Here is a 19,055-nt window from a genome sequence, read left to right on the forward strand (position 1 = left end):
CGCTGCTGGGATAACGGGGCCAGTAGCCTGGAACTGGAGGGCAGGGAGGCCAAGCAGCTGGGATCCTTGTCTAGGGAAGGGGGCATTGACACGGCAATTGGGAAGAAGGCACAGGCCCTCAGCCTCTGGAGGCGACTCCTGTCAAGTGTGAGGGAAAGGTATCCTTTCAGCGAAGATGTCGCATGTCGGCCAGCCAAGTGGACCACCATGGAGAGAGGTATCCAATATCTGAGGGAATTAGCTGTGCGGGAAATGGTTTATTACGATCCAGGCAACACACAGTGGCTCACAGACCCCGATGAAGTCCAGTGTACCCGACCCATGTGGCGAAAATTTGTGTGAAGTGCACCATCATTGTATGCCAACTCACTGGCAGTAATTGACTGGAAGAGTGAAGAGGCACCCACAGTGGATGAAGTGGCTGGCCAACTCTGGCAGTATGAAGAGAGCCTTTCTTCCTCCCTCGTCTCGGCTGTGGAGAACCTGTCCCAGGACGTCCGGCAACTCAAAGAGGATATATCGTACTCCCCACCTGCACAGACCCGTATTTCAGCTGTTAGGAGTAAGCGTTTTTCTGCTCCAGAGAGGGGATATGGAGCATACACACCACGAGGTATCCTGTGGTTTTATCTGCGTGACCATGGAGAAGACATGAGGAAATGGGATGGGAAGCCTACTTCAACCCTGCAGGCACGCGTACACGAGCTACAAGGCAAGACAGCTGTAAAAAGGGACTCTTCCAAAAAGGATGCTGCTCCAGTTTCCACCGGGCAGCCCCCCAGATCAGGTGGAAGGCCTGATCGCACTTATGACCCTCTTGAAGGGACTTCTAAGTCCTTTCTGCAAGAGATGAGCAGTGAATATGATGAGCAGGATTAGAGGGGCCTTGCCTCCAGCCAGGTGGAGGAAAGGGACAACAGAGTGTATTGGACTGTGTGGATCCAATGGCCTGGCACATCGAACCCACAAGAGTACAAGGCCCTAGTGGACACAGGTGCACAGTGTACCCTAATGCCATCGAACTATGAAGGGGTGGAACCGATATCTATTTCTGGTGTGACGGAGGGATCCCAACAGTTGACTCTGTTGGAGGCTGAAGTAAGTCTAACTGGGAATGAGTGGCAAAAGCACCCCATTGTGACTGGCCCAGAGGCTCCGTGCATCCTGGGCATAGACTACCTCCAGAAAGGGTATTTCAAAGACCCAAAAGGTTACAGGTGGGCTTTTGGAATAGCTGCCTTAGAAGCAGAGGAAATTGAACCATTGTCTAGTTTGCCCGGTCTCTCGGAGGACCCTTCTGTTGTAGGGTTGCTGAAGGTTGAAGAGCAACAGGTGCCGATTGCTACTACAACTATGCACCGGCAGCAGTACCACACCAGCAGAGACTCCCTGGTTCCCATCCACAAGCTAATTCGTCAACTGGAGGGTCAGGGAGTGATCAGCAGAACCCACTCACCCTTTAACAGTCCCATATGGCCAGTGCGGAAGTCCAATGGCGAGTGGAGGCTGACGGTAGACTATCGTGGCCTGAATGAAGTCACACCGCCCATGAGTGCTGCCGTGCCAGACATGCTGGAACTTCAGAATGAACTGGAGTCAAAGGCAGCCAAATGGTACGCCACAATTGATATCGCTAATGCATTTTTCTCGATCCCTTTTGCAGCAGGGTGCAGGCCACAGTTTGCCTTCACTTGGAGGGGCGTCCAGTACACCTGGAATCCAGGTGTGGAAACACAGCCCCACCATTTGCCATGGCCTGATCCGGAGTGCACTGGAACAGGGTGAAGCCCCAGAGCACCTGCAATACATTGATGACATCATTGTATGGGGCAACTCAGCAGAGGAAGTTTCTGAGAAAGGGAAGAAAATAATCCAAATCCTGCTGCAGGCTGGCTTTGCCATAAAACGAAGTAAGGTGAAGGGGCCTGCGCAGGAAATCCAATTTTTAGGAATAAGGTGGCATGATGGGCGGCGTCAGATCCCTATAGATATTATCAACAAAATAGCAGCGATGTCTCCACCAACCAACAAAAAGGAGACACAGGCTTTCTTAGGCGTTGTGGGTTTCTGGTGAATGCACATGCCGAATTACGGTTTGATAGTAAGCCCTCTCTACCATGTAACCCGGAAGAAGAATGATTTCAAATGGGGCCCTGAGCAACGACAAGCTTTTGAACAAATTAAACAAGAAATAGTTCATGCCGTAGCTCTTGGGCCAGTCTGGGCAGGACCAGATGTAAAAACTGTGCTGTACACCACAGCTGGGGGGAATGGCCCTACCTGGAGTCTCTGGCAGAAAGCACCAGGGGAGACTCGAGGTTGACCCCTGGGGTTTTGGAGTCGGGGATACAGAGGATCCAATGCCCGCTACACTCCAATGGAAAAGGAGATACTGGCAGCCTATGAAGGGGCTCGAGCTGCTTCAGAGGTGACTGGCACCGAAGCACAGCTCCTCTTGGCACCCCGACTGCCAGTGCTGCGTTGGATGTTCAAAGAGAGGGCTCCTTCTACACATCACGCAACCGATGCTACGTGGAGTAAGTGGGTTGCACTGATCACACAACGGGCTCGAATAGGAAGCCCCAGTCGTCCAGGAATTCTGGAAGTGATCACAGACTGGCCAGAAGGGAAAGATTTTGGAATGTCGCCAGAGGAGGAGGTGACACGTGCTGAAGAAGCCCCACCATATAATAAACTAACAGAAGATGAGAAGCCATATGCCCTCTTCACTGATGGGTCCTGTCGCATTGTGGGAAAGCATCAAAGGTGGAAGGCCGCTGTATGGAGTCCTACACAACGAGTTGCGGAAGCTGCTGAAGGAGAAGGTGAATCGAGGCAGTTTGCAGAGGTGAAAGCCATCCAGCTGGCCTTAGATATTGTTGAAAGAGAAAAGTGGCCAACACTGTACCTCTGTACCGACTCAGGGATGGTGGCCAATGCCCTGTGGGGGTGGTTACAGCAGTGGAAGCGGAGCAACTGGCAACACAGAGGCAAACCCATCTGGGCTGCCCCAGTGTGGCAAGATATTGCTGCCCGGCTAGAGAAGCTGGTTGTAAAGGTACATCATGTAGATGCCCACGTACCCAAGAGTCGGGCCACTGAGGAACATCAGAACAACCAGCAGGTAGATCAGGCTGCCAAGATCGAAGTGGCTCGGGTGGATTTGGACTGGCAGCATAAGGGTGAATTATTTATAGCTCGGTGGGCCCATGACACCTCAGGCCATCAAGGAAGAGATGCGACATATAGATGGGCCTGTGACTGAGGGGTGGACTTGAGCATGGACGCCATCTCACAGGTCATCCATCAATGTGAAACATGAGCTGTAATCAAGCAAGCCAAGTGGTTAAAGCCTCTGTGGTATGGAGGATGATGGCTGAAATATAAATATGGGGAAGCACGGCAAATCGACTACATCACGCTCCCCCAAACCCGCCAAGGCAAGCGTTACGTTCTTACAATGGTGGAAGTAACCACTGGATGGCTGGAAACATACCCTGTGCCCCATGCCACTGCCCGGAACACTATTCTGGGTCTTGAAAAGCAAGTCCTGTGGCGACATGGCACCCCAGAGAGAATCGAATCAGACAATGGGACTCATTTTCAGAACAACCTCATAGACACCTGGGCCAAAGAGCATGGTATTGAGTGGGTGTATCACATCCCCTATCATGCACCAGTCTCTGGGAAAGTTGAAAGGTACAATGGACTGCTAAAAACTACCCTGAGAGCAATGGGTGGTGGGACCCTCAAACACTGGGACACACATTTAGCAAAGGCCACCTGGTTAGTTAACACTAGGGGATCTGCCAATCGAGCTGGCCCTGCCCAATCAAAATTTCCACGCCCAGTAGAAGGGGATAAAGTTCCTGTAGTGCACATAAAGAATATGTTGGGTAAAACAGTTTGGGTTATCCCTGCTTTAGGCAAAGGCAAGCCCATCTGCGGGATTGCTTTTGCTCAGGGAGCAGGGTGCACTTGGTGGGTGATGAGAAAGGATGGGGAAGTCCGGTGTGTACCCCAAGGGGATTTGATTTTGGGTGAAAATAGCCAATAAATTAAATTGTATGATGTTAATAGCTATACACTGTATTAATAGTATAACCATAAGAATCACCCAAAACTAATGAAGGATGGACTTTGGAACTGACTTCAACTGGTGCCCAGGAACTTCATCGAAAATTACATCTGTGATATCCAGACTGCGAGCATGGACCATACCAGATACACCAGCCATGAAAAATACTCCGGATGCAGCGTGCAACAATCCAGCAGCACGCACTATTGTTCCTGCTCTGAGACACTGTAATGGCAGATGGAACCCAAAGCCATGGCCTAAATGAACTCAATGGACACTTTATAGAGCGATGGCCCATGCAGTAAGAGAATGGTGTCAGTGAAATAATCTGGGCATGACGTAGATGGTATGGAATAAGGGGTGGATAATGTCCTGGTTCTGGCAAGGATAGAGTTAATTTCACAAGGAGCCAGGACAGGTGACCCAAGCTGGCCGGGGGCTATTCCATGCCATGTGACATCATGCTCACCATAAAAGGGGGGCTAGTTGGGTTGGGGAGGGGCGAAGCAGTTTTGGCGTGGTTCTGGGAGGGGCTGAGTGTCTGGTCAATCAGTCGGTCGTTGGTTCGGTAAATTGTTCTCTGTTATCACCCATTGTTACTATTTATCATCAGCACGGTTGTTGATAAACCTCGAGGCTTTTGCCGTTGTTTTTTTTCCGTTCTCCTCCCCGTTCTCCTCCCCGTCCCGCTGGGGAAGGAGTGAGTGAGCGGCCGCGTGGTGCTCAGCTGCTGGCTGGGCCTAAACCATGTCAAGTCTAGTAACACTTCTGTCTATATCTCTACACTGTTAGCAAAGCTTTATCATACTGTGGAAACTCTGGAAATTCTCCTACTCATTTCATAGTTTGGTACTTAAAGAACATACTTCAGGTGCAAGTCTCCAGATCTACAACTAGAATCTCTCCAATTAATCCTTTGCTTGGTCTGTCCCCTTTTTCATGTTTGCTATCCAGCAGTATATCTCACTATATCTCAAAAGAGAATTAGCTGTGAAAACAGGAAAGTCTGTAGGGCATCACAAATTGCTGAGAAGAGGAATGGCAGGGAGGAGCTGTTTGTACGGTTCATTCAACCTTACTCCTTACCCCAGAACTATTAAGAACTACCACTGCAATGATACTGAAAATCTGTATGATTATAGTGTAAGATCAAGGCATATTTTTCCAACTTCAATTATTTACTAAGACAAATATATGAACCTAGCCATAAAGAAATACAAATAAAATTATTTTAAAATAAAATCCAATCACTCATCCTAGACATTAAACTTCGTAGTGAAATTAAACATTTTTTACAAAAATACCTGACGGAGTTTATTTCTAGGCTCATTCTAATACAATTGCTCTTAGAAGATGTCAAGGTACATAGCTTTATATCACTATCAAATACAAGGTAAGGCATAAACATCACAGTTATGCTCCATATATATTTGTTGTTAGTATCAGTCCCTTAAACTTCCAGAACATAAAATGCAATCAATAAATAATCAAAAATCCTTACCGCTTTGTACCCCGTATCTGTTTTGCATGCTTTTCTCCCTGAAAACATTAGGATTCCTTGCCAGGATAGCCTGCAGCAAGACTGGTATATCTCCCTCTGGATCATCACTGCCAAGGTTATCTTTCAACTCTCTGGAATTGTGGAAGTAAGCAAATAAAGAGGCAAATGCATTTTCAAATTATAAGAAACTATGAGTCAAGTAAAAAAAAAATAAAATTAAAAAAACAAAAAACAAAAAACCAAAATGAAAGAAGACAATTTACTGTTAAAATATAGAAAAGAACACGTCTGCAAAGCACTGTTCCCTGCCTCTACTTTTTTTTCCCCTCTTTAATTAGTGGCAGAAGAGGTATTGCTATTAGTCTTCAAAATTCTCTTCTGTTACTAAGCACTTATATATACATGGCTGTCAGTTTCAGACTGTTATAAAAAGTTTCTTATGCCCACTTTTATATTGTGACCTTCTCCATAAAAGAATGCTTTGGTATAACATCAAGAAAATATTATTATAGGATTGAAAATAACATATGCATGAATGTAAAACATCCAGGTTGCAGCCCAGTACTTTGAGAATCTTTTTTTTTTTTAAAAAGGGAAATTGGCATATCTTTGACATCATAGGATTCCCTCTTCAACATTAAAAAAAAGTAATGGATTTTCTACAAATGCATCTGTGCTTTCACTTATTATTTGCTTTGAGGACTTTGAAAAATTATTTCCATTTGATCAAAATAATTGATTGGAATACGTAGGAAAAAGAGAGGGTTGTCAACATAAGACAATTCAAAGGACACCAGGGGAAAACAAATTTAACAAAAAGAGAATACATTAACATACTTGCTGGTTCAATTCTTAAAATATTTAAGTTCAACACCTGATTAGAATCAACGTGAGTGTCTCAAACAAATTTCTTCTTGTGTAATATTGGGTATATAATTTGTCTATGTGCATTATTAAACAAAGTGGAACACAAATGCACAATCAACACCACAAAGTCTGCGCTCCTAAGTAGCAAGAATGGAATAAGCAGCAGATCTGTAAAATAACCCCCCACAGTCATGCATAAGGGATGACGGACAATTATTAACATTCTGACTGACTGAAACATTTGACTCTTCGACAGCAGCCACCTGCTAAGCAAACCTAATTAAAAACCTGCATGTTTCTAATTTTCTCACAAACACCCTTCTCAATCCACTTAATTTTGATTTCAAGGAATACGGATGGTGATCTGATATAGCTGAAGTTCAAAATACATACATGTGATCTGTTGACACCTGATTGAGACTGTGGACGAGCTGTGAAACCAGATTTTCATCCCTGCAAGCCAGAAGGCAGTTCACCTCTTCAGCTATCCGTCCATTGAAAAGCAGGCTTTTTGTTGTTGTAGCAGGTAAAGGTGATGGAAGAGGCAGCTGGTTCAAAACTGTTATCAGAAAACATAAAGGAGTTCAGAATCATTTCATGAAACATAAGTATACAAATATGGACACTTTTCTTACTCCCTCATGTGATTAAGAAAGAAAACTTGACAACTACATTTAAAATACAGGGAAGATTTCTGCATTTTTTTTTAACCATGAACACGTACACATACACACACACAAAGGCTTAAGTCTGTTTTAAACAAAGTAATGCAGTCAAGTCCACAAATTATATTACTATATTATTGTAAATATTTAATTGTGCTAAGGCAAGTATTATGAATAAAAATATACTTTTAAACGTTCCATAATAATAAGTTACTTAATATGTTACGGCAGCTTTCTCTTGGAGCTAAAAGCATTGATAAAGGAAGGAAACGCAAAATCCTTGTACTTGTGTGCAATACTGTAAGTGCATTGAGTATATACTTTAATGTTTCTACTCTGATCTTCCTATTTAAGTGTTCCCACTCTATACAGTCAGGGTAGATTAAAAAAAACCACAAACCCACCCACCCCCCACCAAAACCCCAACACACCAAAAAAACCAAACAATCCAACCAATTTAAGCCATTAATTAAATTCTCAGTTTATTCTTCTCTTGTTGAATTTATTTCTACGCAAGTAATCTTACATAGTTAATCAAGAAAAGGCTAGTATCATTGGTTGGTATGATCACTAAAATGTCAATTCAGTCAATATACCTATTCACAAATCTAGTAAAAAGATTTAATGAAAACACCCATGACAGTATTTCAATCAGATTATAAACAAGCACACTATACTTTCAGAGGGCAATCTTAGGTCTACAGACATAACAAGGCAGTGTACCATATAAGAAGCCTTGACCAGATGATTGGCAGAGCTACATATACAAGAAGAGAGTAAGCCAGAAGAGGCTAAAAAGCTAGCTACATAGAAAAGTCACTTTCATGGGTCCACAAAAACAAGCTGACTCTAGCTTCAAATTCTCAGGATGATTACAGCTCTGAGATAAAGGTTCTAGCTGAACCATTAGAAACAGCTTAAGAAAAAAACTTAAGTGAAATATACTCTTTTGGCTCTTTTATGTTTTGAAATTATTTATTCAAAAAAGGGGGAGAGGGGAGGAAATTTCAGTATGTTCCTCCCTATATAATTTATATCATTACTGTATTTAGAAATAAATTGCAATTCAAATAGAAGTGTATAATATACTAAAATAGCTAGCTTCCAATTACTTGCATCAGGTTACCTTGAATGTGCCAGAAACTTGGAAAAATCAGCAAGATCAGCAAAATGTAATTATTAAAACAGTATAAATTCAGCTAGTTAACTAGCCTACTTTACTGCCTCTGGTCATCCTGTCCTCCCTATTTTTAGGGCAACAGGTCTTGCCCATTCCAGTTCCTTCTTTTCACACAGAGAACAATAAGGTGAAGCAGTTCCAAACCCTGTTCCTTCAGCTGCTCCTGAGTTTCTAAACATCAGGTAAATACAAGAGATAAAGAAGCAAATGCACATAACTCAAGGGCTAATCCCACCAAAGATGGATGTCAAGAAACTCCCACACCAGGTGTCTGGCCAGTGACTTCTACCAGTTACATATTTTGACTTTCTTTGGAACCTTACCTGCAAATACTTAATGCTGGAAAACTGCCCATAGCCCAGAAACTTACCTGCATCCTGATGGTCTATTACTAGATGCACATAATGATACATATCTAAATACATAAGTAGCATCTTCCAATTTGATATTTCAGAATATCAGAAGGACATGAAGAAGTGGGTTTTTTTCTTCCAATACATCTACCTTTTTTTACCAATTAAATTCAGTTGCTGGGTATGTACTTCAGTGTCTCTCAAAGTCTCCAATTTTCAACAGTATAATAATAAAAAGAAAGAGCTCAGAAGAAGCACCTGGGTCACTGAGTCCAATTATCCTCAGACAGACAACTGAGCTATAAACTCTTTCTTCACTTCCTAAACAAGATGCATCTTTGTCCCAGCTGCTCTTATTGCAATGGTTGTTCTAGGACCTCATTATAGTAATAATAAATCTCCTCTTAGTTTGCACTAGAAATTTATTTCTTGTCACATTATAACCTTTTGCTTTTGTGCGAGTATCAGCTTTTAATGTAAACAGACTTTTCCTGATGTATTTAAAGACAGTACACAGACCTCATCTGCTCCTTTTGTAGGCTAAACAGCTAACAAAGAAGACTCTTAGGTTCAGCTGCTTATTTCCATTCCAGCAGCCGTTCTTTGCACCTATTAATTAGAGCAACTGTTTTGTACCTTGTCCAAAACCAAAGAACTAGGTTTCAAGTATGGTTCAGCATATTCCACAACTCTCTTTAATTAGTTGAGCAGTCTAATCCTCTCTCTGTGTCTCTCTTTTCAATGAAGTTAGTGAGATGCATGTTTTAGAGAAGTATTTCATCATTTATATGTTTATAAGTTTTCTTGGGGGGTACCCAGATACGCCACTGAATGATACTGCAAACAATGAATTCCTATATTTTGTTTCAGGTTTCCTTAAGAGTTTTTTTAATGTACATTTCATTTCATATTTAAATTAGTATGTTTTATTTGAATAGATTTTAAAAATTCAAGCAATGACAAAATAAACATTTTTAATGCCAAATCTGATTCTGAACAGATTTACGTTTTAACATAAATGTTTCAAACTTTAAAGATATGTTAAAGATACATTAGAGATATGTTAAATGGTTTTTTTGATATTTTGTAAATGCAGGCTATTTAATGAAGAGATAGAAAATAGCATAGCAAAGACAAGAAAATGAAGAGTACTTACGGTCTGTAAGACTAGCAATCCCTGCAAGAGTAGTGATGGGAACATGAGGCATATCCCCATTCATCCTGAAGTTCTGGGATAGTAGTGCCTACACAGGTATTTTAGTTCAGGTGCCAGCTATCATTACTTCCCATCTCCCAAGCACTAAAAAAAACAAACAAAAAAAAAAGGAAAAAAGAAAAAAAGAACAAAACCAAATGAAAATTCTCTTTTTTTTTTTTAGAATTTTAAATTCAGTAACAGAAATGAAACACAGACCTACCCTCAGCTGCATAGTAATTAAATTTTGTCAAGAGTGGGTAGAACAATGTAGATTTTAAATATCAAATGGTATTAAGCAATCAAAAGGCAAGCTTCTGGTCTCAGCAACAGAGCCCTTCACCAAAAAAGATGCAAGATAAGGCAATCAAAAGAAAATTTGCTCAGGTTATACAGTACCAACTCAAAAATTGGTAACACAACTCCTGTTAGTTCATACTGCAGTGGATAACATTTAATGCATAACCAGTTTAAGTAATTAGCTACTATATTCACTTCTTAGTTTTGCAGGAGGTATTTGTTCATGTAAGAGGTGGCTAGCAAAACCAGGAGTAATTTACAGATGAAAAAAATCAAGGGGTAAACAAAGCGACAAATACAAAATCTTCATATATTTTAAAAGTAGTAGCTATTTCAAACTTGATCTGAATCTCTTCAATATTAAACACTGTCTGGTCAAACTACTACCAGAAACTGCATCACTGCCTCCACAAAAATAAAAGGTTTAGCCATCTAGCTCATTTATTTCCTGTAAAACAGCACAGTTTATGTTCAAGTACCGAAAAAAGGAACTCATTCACTCAGTTTTCACTAACCATAAAGATCCCAACTGTAATGAAGTCCACACTACTTAAAAAAAAACCCCAAACCACAACCCCCCCCCCAAAAGTCCTCACAATAACTTAAACTGCAGCTCCAAAACAACAAAAATTTACAAAGATCACACATTACAATCCACTATTATACTAATGAAATGACAAAAGTTGAACATTATATTTTCTGAAGACAAAATAAAGGAGTTTGATGTATATATTTGATATACACCTATTAAAGACAGGCACCTGTGCTACCAGTTTGGAAAACAGTAAAAAGATTTCTTCTGTAAGCATTTATGTTATCCTCTGAAAATGCTGAAATCATCATTTGCTTATGCTTACTTTACAAGCCAACAGTTTTGAGAATTACATATATAATACATAAAAACCAAAAGATCACTGTCATTTTGGTTAGTAATTTTTATCTCATTCTTTCTTGTGCCACACCAATGACAAGATACAGGACACCACTGCTAATATACATAAAGATTCCAAGTAAGACAAGGAAACCAAAGGTTATAAATCTTTTTTCCTGCTCAAAGCCTTCATGAACCACTGAAATTAACTTTTCAAAGTTTCCCTATCTACACACAACTGAATTCTTTGAAAAAAATACCAACACTGAGGCTAAACAGAACTGACAATGAGTTGACTTCCTTTGCTGCACCTGCCACAGTCGCATTCTCACCACTAAAATACATGTTTATTAAAAACACAGTACGTTACAGGTATAGAAATCTAGTTAAGGAAGCTGCTACAGATAGCTATTCTGTGTGGGCTGTTGTGTTTGGGTTTTTTCAATCCAGGAGAAAACAGCCTTCAAACATCCAGAGCAGTTTCAGATACTACTGACACACTCAAGATTTTTTAACCAAAACAAATACCAATATACAAGGAACTTCAGTGGTTCCTTAGTTCCATAAATAAGCAATTCTTAAAAACAACTTAACTAAGACAGGACCTAACTTTTCCCACAATAAGTCTGCAACAGCAAACCCACAGGAACTAAAACATTTGGAATTTGTTTTCATTGAAAGGTTAGTAATTAAAGACTTAAAGAACACCTTTCACAAATAAATTATATGTACAATAAAAAGGTCATGATGATCTCTTCTCTCCTGACTGAAACTACATCAAAGCTGACCAAGGCCACATCACTAGTCAGTATTATTGGAAATCCTGTATGTAACACCAACAATGAAAAACACAAGAAAAAAAAATCTGTTCACCTTTCCTTCCTGATCATCTGAGAAACCTGTAAACATCACAGGCTGTCACTACTAATTCAAGTTCTTTCCTGGTATTACTGCCACAATCATTAACTTATACAGATATTCAATGGGAAAAATTCCTCCAAAACCAGACACTTAAATTAGAAACCTTGTCCACAGATACCTAAGAAAACAGAACTGGCAAGATCCAGAGTGGAGCAAGTGCACTGAGCTAGGTCAGTCAGGGGAAGAGTAAATTTTCTTTTTAAGAGGGGAGTGGAAGGGCTTGGTTTGTTTAGCTAACAAAACAAAGGTCAAGAGGGGATGTGGTTGCTCTCTCTAAAGCAGTCAAGGAAGATTACAAAGGAAGAATGCTACAGGGCAATGCTAACACAACAATAAATGGGGGCATGGATGCAAGCAAGAAGAAAACTACAACAGAGCTTCTCACCATCAAAGCTGTCACTTTCTGCAACAGCCTTCCATTAGGAGTAGCAGAGATATGCAACAAGATGGATCATACAGATGTTACAGAAGGGACAGGATGTGGTTGCCTGCACCAGCTGGGAACTAAGCACAATTCGAGAAGTTTGTCTCTTAAACTATGAAGTTTTTGTAAGTATGATGATGTGACTAAACAGGTGAGAGTAAACTAAAGACAAAGAGAGACTGATGGGATTAAACAATGGGATTAGTTTATACAACACACACAATATGAAGAAACCACATAGGAATATCTGCATCCAAATATTACATCTGTTGGGTTATGAGCAAAATTGCATCTGTTATACAACTGGTAAACAAGGTGGGATTCCATTCCAGAACTAGAAACTGAGATCCAGTGAAACTAAAACTCAAATTTGATGTCACCGACAACATTCGTAAACTCACTCATTTAAGGGATTTAAAATATCAAGCACGTTGAGGGGGAAAAACTGACACCTCAAGATGAGATACGTTCATTCACACAAAACATCAGAACAGCATGCAACAATTAACGGCTTGACTGACAGACAAGTTTTGTTGTGGTTTTGTTTTTTTGGTTGTGTTTTTTTTTCCCCATTGTAAAGGCTCACAATTGGTCAAGAAGAATTAGTATTTTTTAATAATTAGAAAATTTTACATTATCAGCTTTGTAAGGTAGCTATTACCAGTAGTACAGCATTTCTACCTCTAGACTGAAAAAAAGAAACTGTTAGTTATATTAGCTGAATTAAGGAAATCAAAGAACTGCTGCATTGGAAAGCTTTTAAACAATGCATCAGAGTCTATTGTAGCAGTTCAAACAGAGAAGTATAAATCCAATTTATGTATATGCAAATGAGGTCTTGCATATTCAGTATGTATGTATTCAGGCTCTTGCTTCTTTATAAGAAACAACTGATATTGCAAAAATGTTTCAGGGAGGAAGAAGCAACAGTGCATAAAGGAAGTGATACAAAGAACCCTTCAGTGAAAGGAAAACAGTGAAATGGCAGCATATATTGAGAATAATATACAAAAAAACTATCATCATAATACACAATAATAGAGTGAAGCCAAGATAGCAAAGAAAGCAATATTTTAAAAGCTTATATTATGGATAATAAGTACACAGTTAAAGTGCTACTTCTGTATTTTACCTTCTTCCCTTTTTTTGTCAATTATGCATATTATCCTTTACTGCAAATTAATATTCCAAAGAAAATTCCTATTAAAATGTTAAATTTAAAATTTTGTGGGTTGTTTTTTGGTGGTTTTGGGTTTTTATAAAAGTAGAAGGTAAATATGCGGTTGGTAAAACAGTCCATAACACGCACATGGAAAATACTGACTGCTTTTAGTGGCATAAGATTTGTGCTGTATCATCTGGATCCTCTCTACAACTCATCTCTACATAGTCTGCATTTCACACCATAGTACTGGATTAATGGCAGAGTGGAAAACTAACAGAAACACACAAAAATCTCTTTAGAGAGAATGGATAGGCATGGGTAAAATTAAGGGAGGAAAAGAGGATGAAAGCAAGTTGCGAATTATTTCGGTAAAGAGACAGTGATCATCCAGTGAAGAGAGACTACAAACAGCAAAGGAAAAAAACCCACCCCAGCACAAGCAACCAACCAAACAAAAAATTACCCCACAAAAAATCAGAAAAAAGAAACAAAGTGCAATTATATTTTTTCAGATATTTCAGCATCTGACTAGCAATGAAACAACGAAAGGACTCTGACCACTGGTTATCAAAGGTTCAAGCTGTGCATTTATGAAACGTTCCTCTTGGTTGAAAAACATTCTTGCCTCCTTAACAGAAATACCAGTTCTTCCACAGTTCAGCTATGTGCATGCAAGAGAACGGTGGAAAACAAAATAAAGGGAAAAATCTGTTTACGTGCAGCAATGCACAGGCTCAGTAGTAAAGCAAAGACAAGTAACAAACCTCAGGATTCAGAAGTTTCCTGTGTACATGTAGATGTTTCATTCCCCATACTCCAGGGTATTCTTTAACTTATTACATCTTTGGATTTAAAAACTAACTTATATATGACTGACCTAATATATCCCTGATAAGAAGATTAGACACACAATTAGGTGGATTAAAATTCAATTTTAAAGAAGGGCTGTGGTATTAGGTGTCTATATTTTACTTTTTAAAAAATATTCTATTAAATAGAATATTTTAAATACAGTTAAGTTTTATTCAGTTCAGATTATGAAATCTGTACTTAGAATGAAAATACTTTAAAAAGTGGTTTTCATTTCTTATATGATGAGTAGCATTGTATTGATGTAACTACAGCACCATGACTAAAGTTGATTTTCGCAGCTGCACACTCAAAGCATACCAGTACAACTCAAGTATTAGCTATTTTATAATTTAGGTAAGCACTGAACTTTTTCTTTTCTTTTAAATCAGCAAACATGCTATTAGAATTTTAAGAAGCCTTGCCTATTAGCCAGTTTTAAACTTGCACATTTTCCAATATACTACTTTTCTTGTTAGTTACTACATGATTCTCTGCTAGTTATCAGTCCATAAACTGTCCTTTAAAAAAAAAAAAAAATCATGCAAGAATGAGGGAGAGAGACAGAAGGAGAATGAATATCCTCTAGTTCTCATTCAAATAAGATACTGTGACTGAGGTACATCATACAGATACACCCACAAGAGGGCAGATTTCTGGTTTCCATGCCAGAGCTACAGTTTGATACAATTGACAGTAAATTTCCAGAACTAAAACACTTTCAAAAATAGTTCAAAAAATACTAAAGAAGGAGATACAGTTGCCAAAACATAGTTTAGCACTGAAGTATGGGGAGAAGACAATACACATTCACAACAGAATCATAGAATCACATGGTTTGGGTTGGAAGGGACCTCAAAGATCATCTTGTTCCGACCCCCCTGCTGCAAGCAGGGACACCCTCCGCTAGACCACATTGCCCAAAGCCTCATCCAACCTGGTCTTGAACACTTCCAGGGAGGGGGCATCCACAGCTTCTCTGGGCAACCTGTGCCAGTGCCTCACCACTCTAACACTAAAGAATTTCTTTCTAACATCTAATCTAAATTGACCCGCCTTCAGCTTGAACCCATTACCCCTTGTCCTGTCACTGCACTCCCTCATAAACAGTCCCTCACCAGCTTTCCTGTAGGCCCCTTCAGGTACTGGAAGGCTGCAATTAGGTTTCCCCAGAGCCTTCTCTTCTCCAGGCTGAACAACCCCAGCTCTCTCAGCCTGTCCTCATAGGAGAGGTGGTCCAGCCCTCTGATCAGCTTCGTGGCCCTCCTCTGGACTCTCTCCAACAGCTCCATGTCTCTCTTGCACAGGGGCCCCCAGAGCTGGACGCAGTACTCCAGGTGGGGTCTCACCAGAGCAGAGTAGAGGGGCAGGATCACCTCCCTCGACCTGCTGGTCACGCCTCTTTTTATGCAGCCCAGGACACAGTTGGCTTTCTGGGCTGCAAGCGCACACTGCCGGCTCGTGTTGAGCTTCCCATCAATCAATACCCCCAAGTCCTTCTCCTCAGGGCTGCTTTCAATCCATTCTCTGCCCAGCCTGTAGTTATGCTGGGGATTGCGCTAACCCACGTGCAGGACCTTGCGCTTGGCCTCGTTGAACTTCGTGCTGTTCGCACAGGCCCACCTCTCCAGCCTGTCAAGGTCCCTCAGGATGGCATCCCTTCCCTCCAGCGTGTCACCCACACCACACAGCTTGGTGTCATCAGCAAACTTGCAGAGGGTGCACTTGATCCCACTGTCCATGTCGCCGACAAAGATGTTAAACAGTGCCGGTCCCAGTACTGACCCCTGAGGAACTCCACTTGGACACTGAGCCATTGACCACAACTCTTTGAGTGTGACCATCCAGCCAATTCCTTACCACTGAGTGGTCCATCCATCAGATCCATGTCTCTCCAATTTAGAGACAAGCATGTTGTGTGGGACAGTGTCAAATGCCTTGCACAAGTCCAGGTAGATGACGTCAGTTACCCTTCCCTTATCCATCGACGCTGTAACCCCATCGTAGAAGGCCACCAAGTTTGTCAGGCACGATTTGCCCTTAGTGAAGCCGTGTTGGCTGTGACCAATCACCTCCCTATTTTCCATGTGCCTGAGCATAGTCTCCAGGAGGCTCTGCTCCATAATCTTCCCAGGCACGGAGGTGAGACTGACCAGCCTGTAGTTCCCTGGGTCTTCCTTTTTACCCTTCCTAAGAATGGGGGTTATGTTCCCCCTTTTCCAGTCTGTGGGAACTTTGCTGGACTGCCAGGACTTCTCAAATATGATGGAGAGTGGCCTGGCCACTTCATCCGCCACTTCCCTCAGGACCCGTGGATGCATCTCATCGGGTTCCATGGACTTGTGCACCTTCAGGTTCCTTAGATATTCTCGAACCTGATCTTCTCCTGCAGTGAGCAGTTCTTCATTCTCCCAGTCCCTGCCTTCTGTGACCTGGGCAGTGTGGCTCAAGCACTTTGCCTCAGTCTTCACTGGCAAGAAGTCATTGAGTACCTCAGCCTTCTCCATATCCTGGGTAACCAGGTTGCCCGTTATCATTCCAGAGGGGACCCACATTTTCCCTCGTCCTCCTTTTTTCACTAACATACCTATAGAAGCTTTTCCTCTTCTCCTTGACATCCTTGGCCAGACTGGTTTCTGTCACCGCTTTGGCTTTCCTAAACCTGATCCCTGGCTGCTCGGACAGTTTCTCTGTATTCCTCCCAGACTACCTGCCCTTGCCTCCACCCTCTGTAGGCTTCCTTTTTGTGTTTGACTTTGTCCAGGAGCTCATCCATGCAGGCCTCTTGGTGTTTTTGCTTGACTTCCTCTTTGTTGGGATGCATCGCTCCTGAGCTTGGAAGAGGTGACCCTTGAACGTCTTGGGCCCCTCTTCCTTCCAGGGCTTTGTCCCATGCTATTCTACCAAGCAGATTCCTGAAGAGGCCAGTCTGCTCTCCTGAAGGCCAGGGTGGTGAGCTTGCTGTGTGCCCTGAGGATCATGAACTCCACCATTTCATGGTCACTGCAGCCAAGGCTGCCCTTGAGGTTGACATCCCCTGCCAGCCTCTCCTTGTTGGTAAGAACAAGGTCTAACATGACACCTCTCCTCGTGGGCTCCTCTATCACTTATCAGCAACACATCCCAGAACTTCTTGGATTGCTTGTGCCCTGCTGTGTTGCCCCTCCAACAGATATTGGAGTGGTTGAAATCCTCCATGAGGACCAGGGCTTGTGAACGTGCGGCTGCTCCTATCTGCCTATTGAGGGCCTCATCTTTTTGGTCTCCCTGGTCAGGTGGCCTGTAGCAGACCCCTGCTATGATGTCCCCTGCCCTAGCCCTCCCTTTAATCCTTGACCCATAGGCTCTCAGTGGGCTCCTCATCCATCCCCAGGTGGAGCTCCATGCACTCCAGCTGGTTATTGACATAGAGGGCAACGCCCCCTCCTCATCTGCCCTGCATGTCCTTCCTAAAGAGCCTGTACCCTTCCATCCCAACACTCCAGTCATAGGAGCTACCCACCACATCTCTGTAATGCCAGTAAGGTCATAGCCTTGCAGGCACACACATGTCTCCAGCTCCCCTTGTTTATTCCCCATGCTCCGTGTGTTCGTGTAGAGGCATTTCAGTTGTGCCCCCAATGAGGCTGACTTATTGGCTGGGGTGGCTGGGATTCTTTTGGTGTATCTTCCCAGTGTTACCCCGTTGGTTCCTGTTGCATCCAGAGCCCCTGGCTTGTCTCCCCTAGGCTTCGAGCGTGCTGTAGTGCATCCAGTGCGTCTCTGAGCAGTAGGCTGAGGGCCCCCAGCACGTCTCTGAGCAGTAGGCTGAGGGCCCTCGCCAGCGCCTTGTCCCTCCAACCTGGGCACATCATCCCACAAGATGTCGCTGGCAAGCCCGACGTTATCCCCCTCCCACTTCGAGCCTAGTTTAAAGCTCTGTCGATGAGCCTCGCTAGTTCCTGGGCAAAGATCCTCTTGCCCCTTTGTGAGAGATGAATCCCACCAGGGTTCACTAGGCCTGGTGCCACATAGGCCACCCCATTGTCAAAGAACCCAAATTTCCAGCGTTGACAGCAGCCACGGAGCCGTGCATTTATGAACTGTGTCCACCTGTTCCACCAACATTGCTGCCCTTAACTGGATGGAGGGAGGAGAACATTACCTGCGCTCCCAAATCCTTCAGTGACTGTCCTAAGAGCCTGAAGTCCCTTTTGATCACTTTCGTGGTACGTGTCTCTGCTTCCTCCTCACCCACATGGAGAAGCAGCAGTGGGCATCTTAACACTAATTCAATCTCAGAAAGTCTGTATTGAAAGTGAACAGTAATTAATCTCTGATGCAGCTGTCTAAGGTTAAAACAGCAATGGAAGAAACTATGAAGCCACCTGGTATGAATCTAAATTGAACAACCAAAAGGGGGTGCTGGTTGCAGCATGTGGGTGGAAACAGAGTAAGGAGGGGGTCAGAAATCCACAATATTCGTTATTAACAATAAAAGCCCATGAAAACATTATCAACATTCATAAAACCAGGAAGTTCACAGAATGTACAGAATAGATTCACTTTCCACAATATTGGCTACAAAAAATTAAGTTTGAAAATACAGATACAGAAATCCCAGAAACACAAAACACGATTAAATTCAGTGGACTAGTGAAATCCATATGTTTGGCTCAAAGTGATCAGCCAGCAGAATCAGTGATG

The 19,055-nt window shown here is 42.2% G+C and overlaps 1 protein-coding gene across 6 annotated transcripts in view; it reads right to left on the reverse strand.

The window, feature by feature from the left end:
* NIPBL (NIPBL cohesin loading factor) overlaps positions 1-19,055 on the reverse strand; it is a 166,781-nt gene that overhangs the window by 98,321 nt on the left and 49,405 nt on the right. For all 6 annotated transcript variants that reach the window (XM_075740677.1, XM_075740680.1, XM_075740679.1 and 3 more), the window contains exons 2-4: positions 9,801-9,944; positions 6,840-7,005; positions 5,580-5,710 (exon numbers count right to left, since the gene is read on the reverse strand). In XM_075740677.1, coding sequence (XP_075596792.1) covers positions 5,580-5,710; positions 6,840-7,005; positions 9,801-9,864 — 361 coding nt within the window. In that variant the 5' untranslated portion in view covers positions 9,865-9,944. The remainder of the gene's footprint in view (positions 1-5,579; positions 5,711-6,839; positions 7,006-9,800; positions 9,945-19,055) is intronic.

The sequence above is a fragment of the Balearica regulorum genome, chromosome Z (assembly GCF_011004875.1).
Source record: "Balearica regulorum gibbericeps isolate bBalReg1 chromosome Z, bBalReg1.pri, whole genome shotgun sequence".
In the NCBI taxonomy this organism is placed as follows: domain Eukaryota; kingdom Metazoa; phylum Chordata; class Aves; order Gruiformes; family Gruidae; genus Balearica; species Balearica regulorum.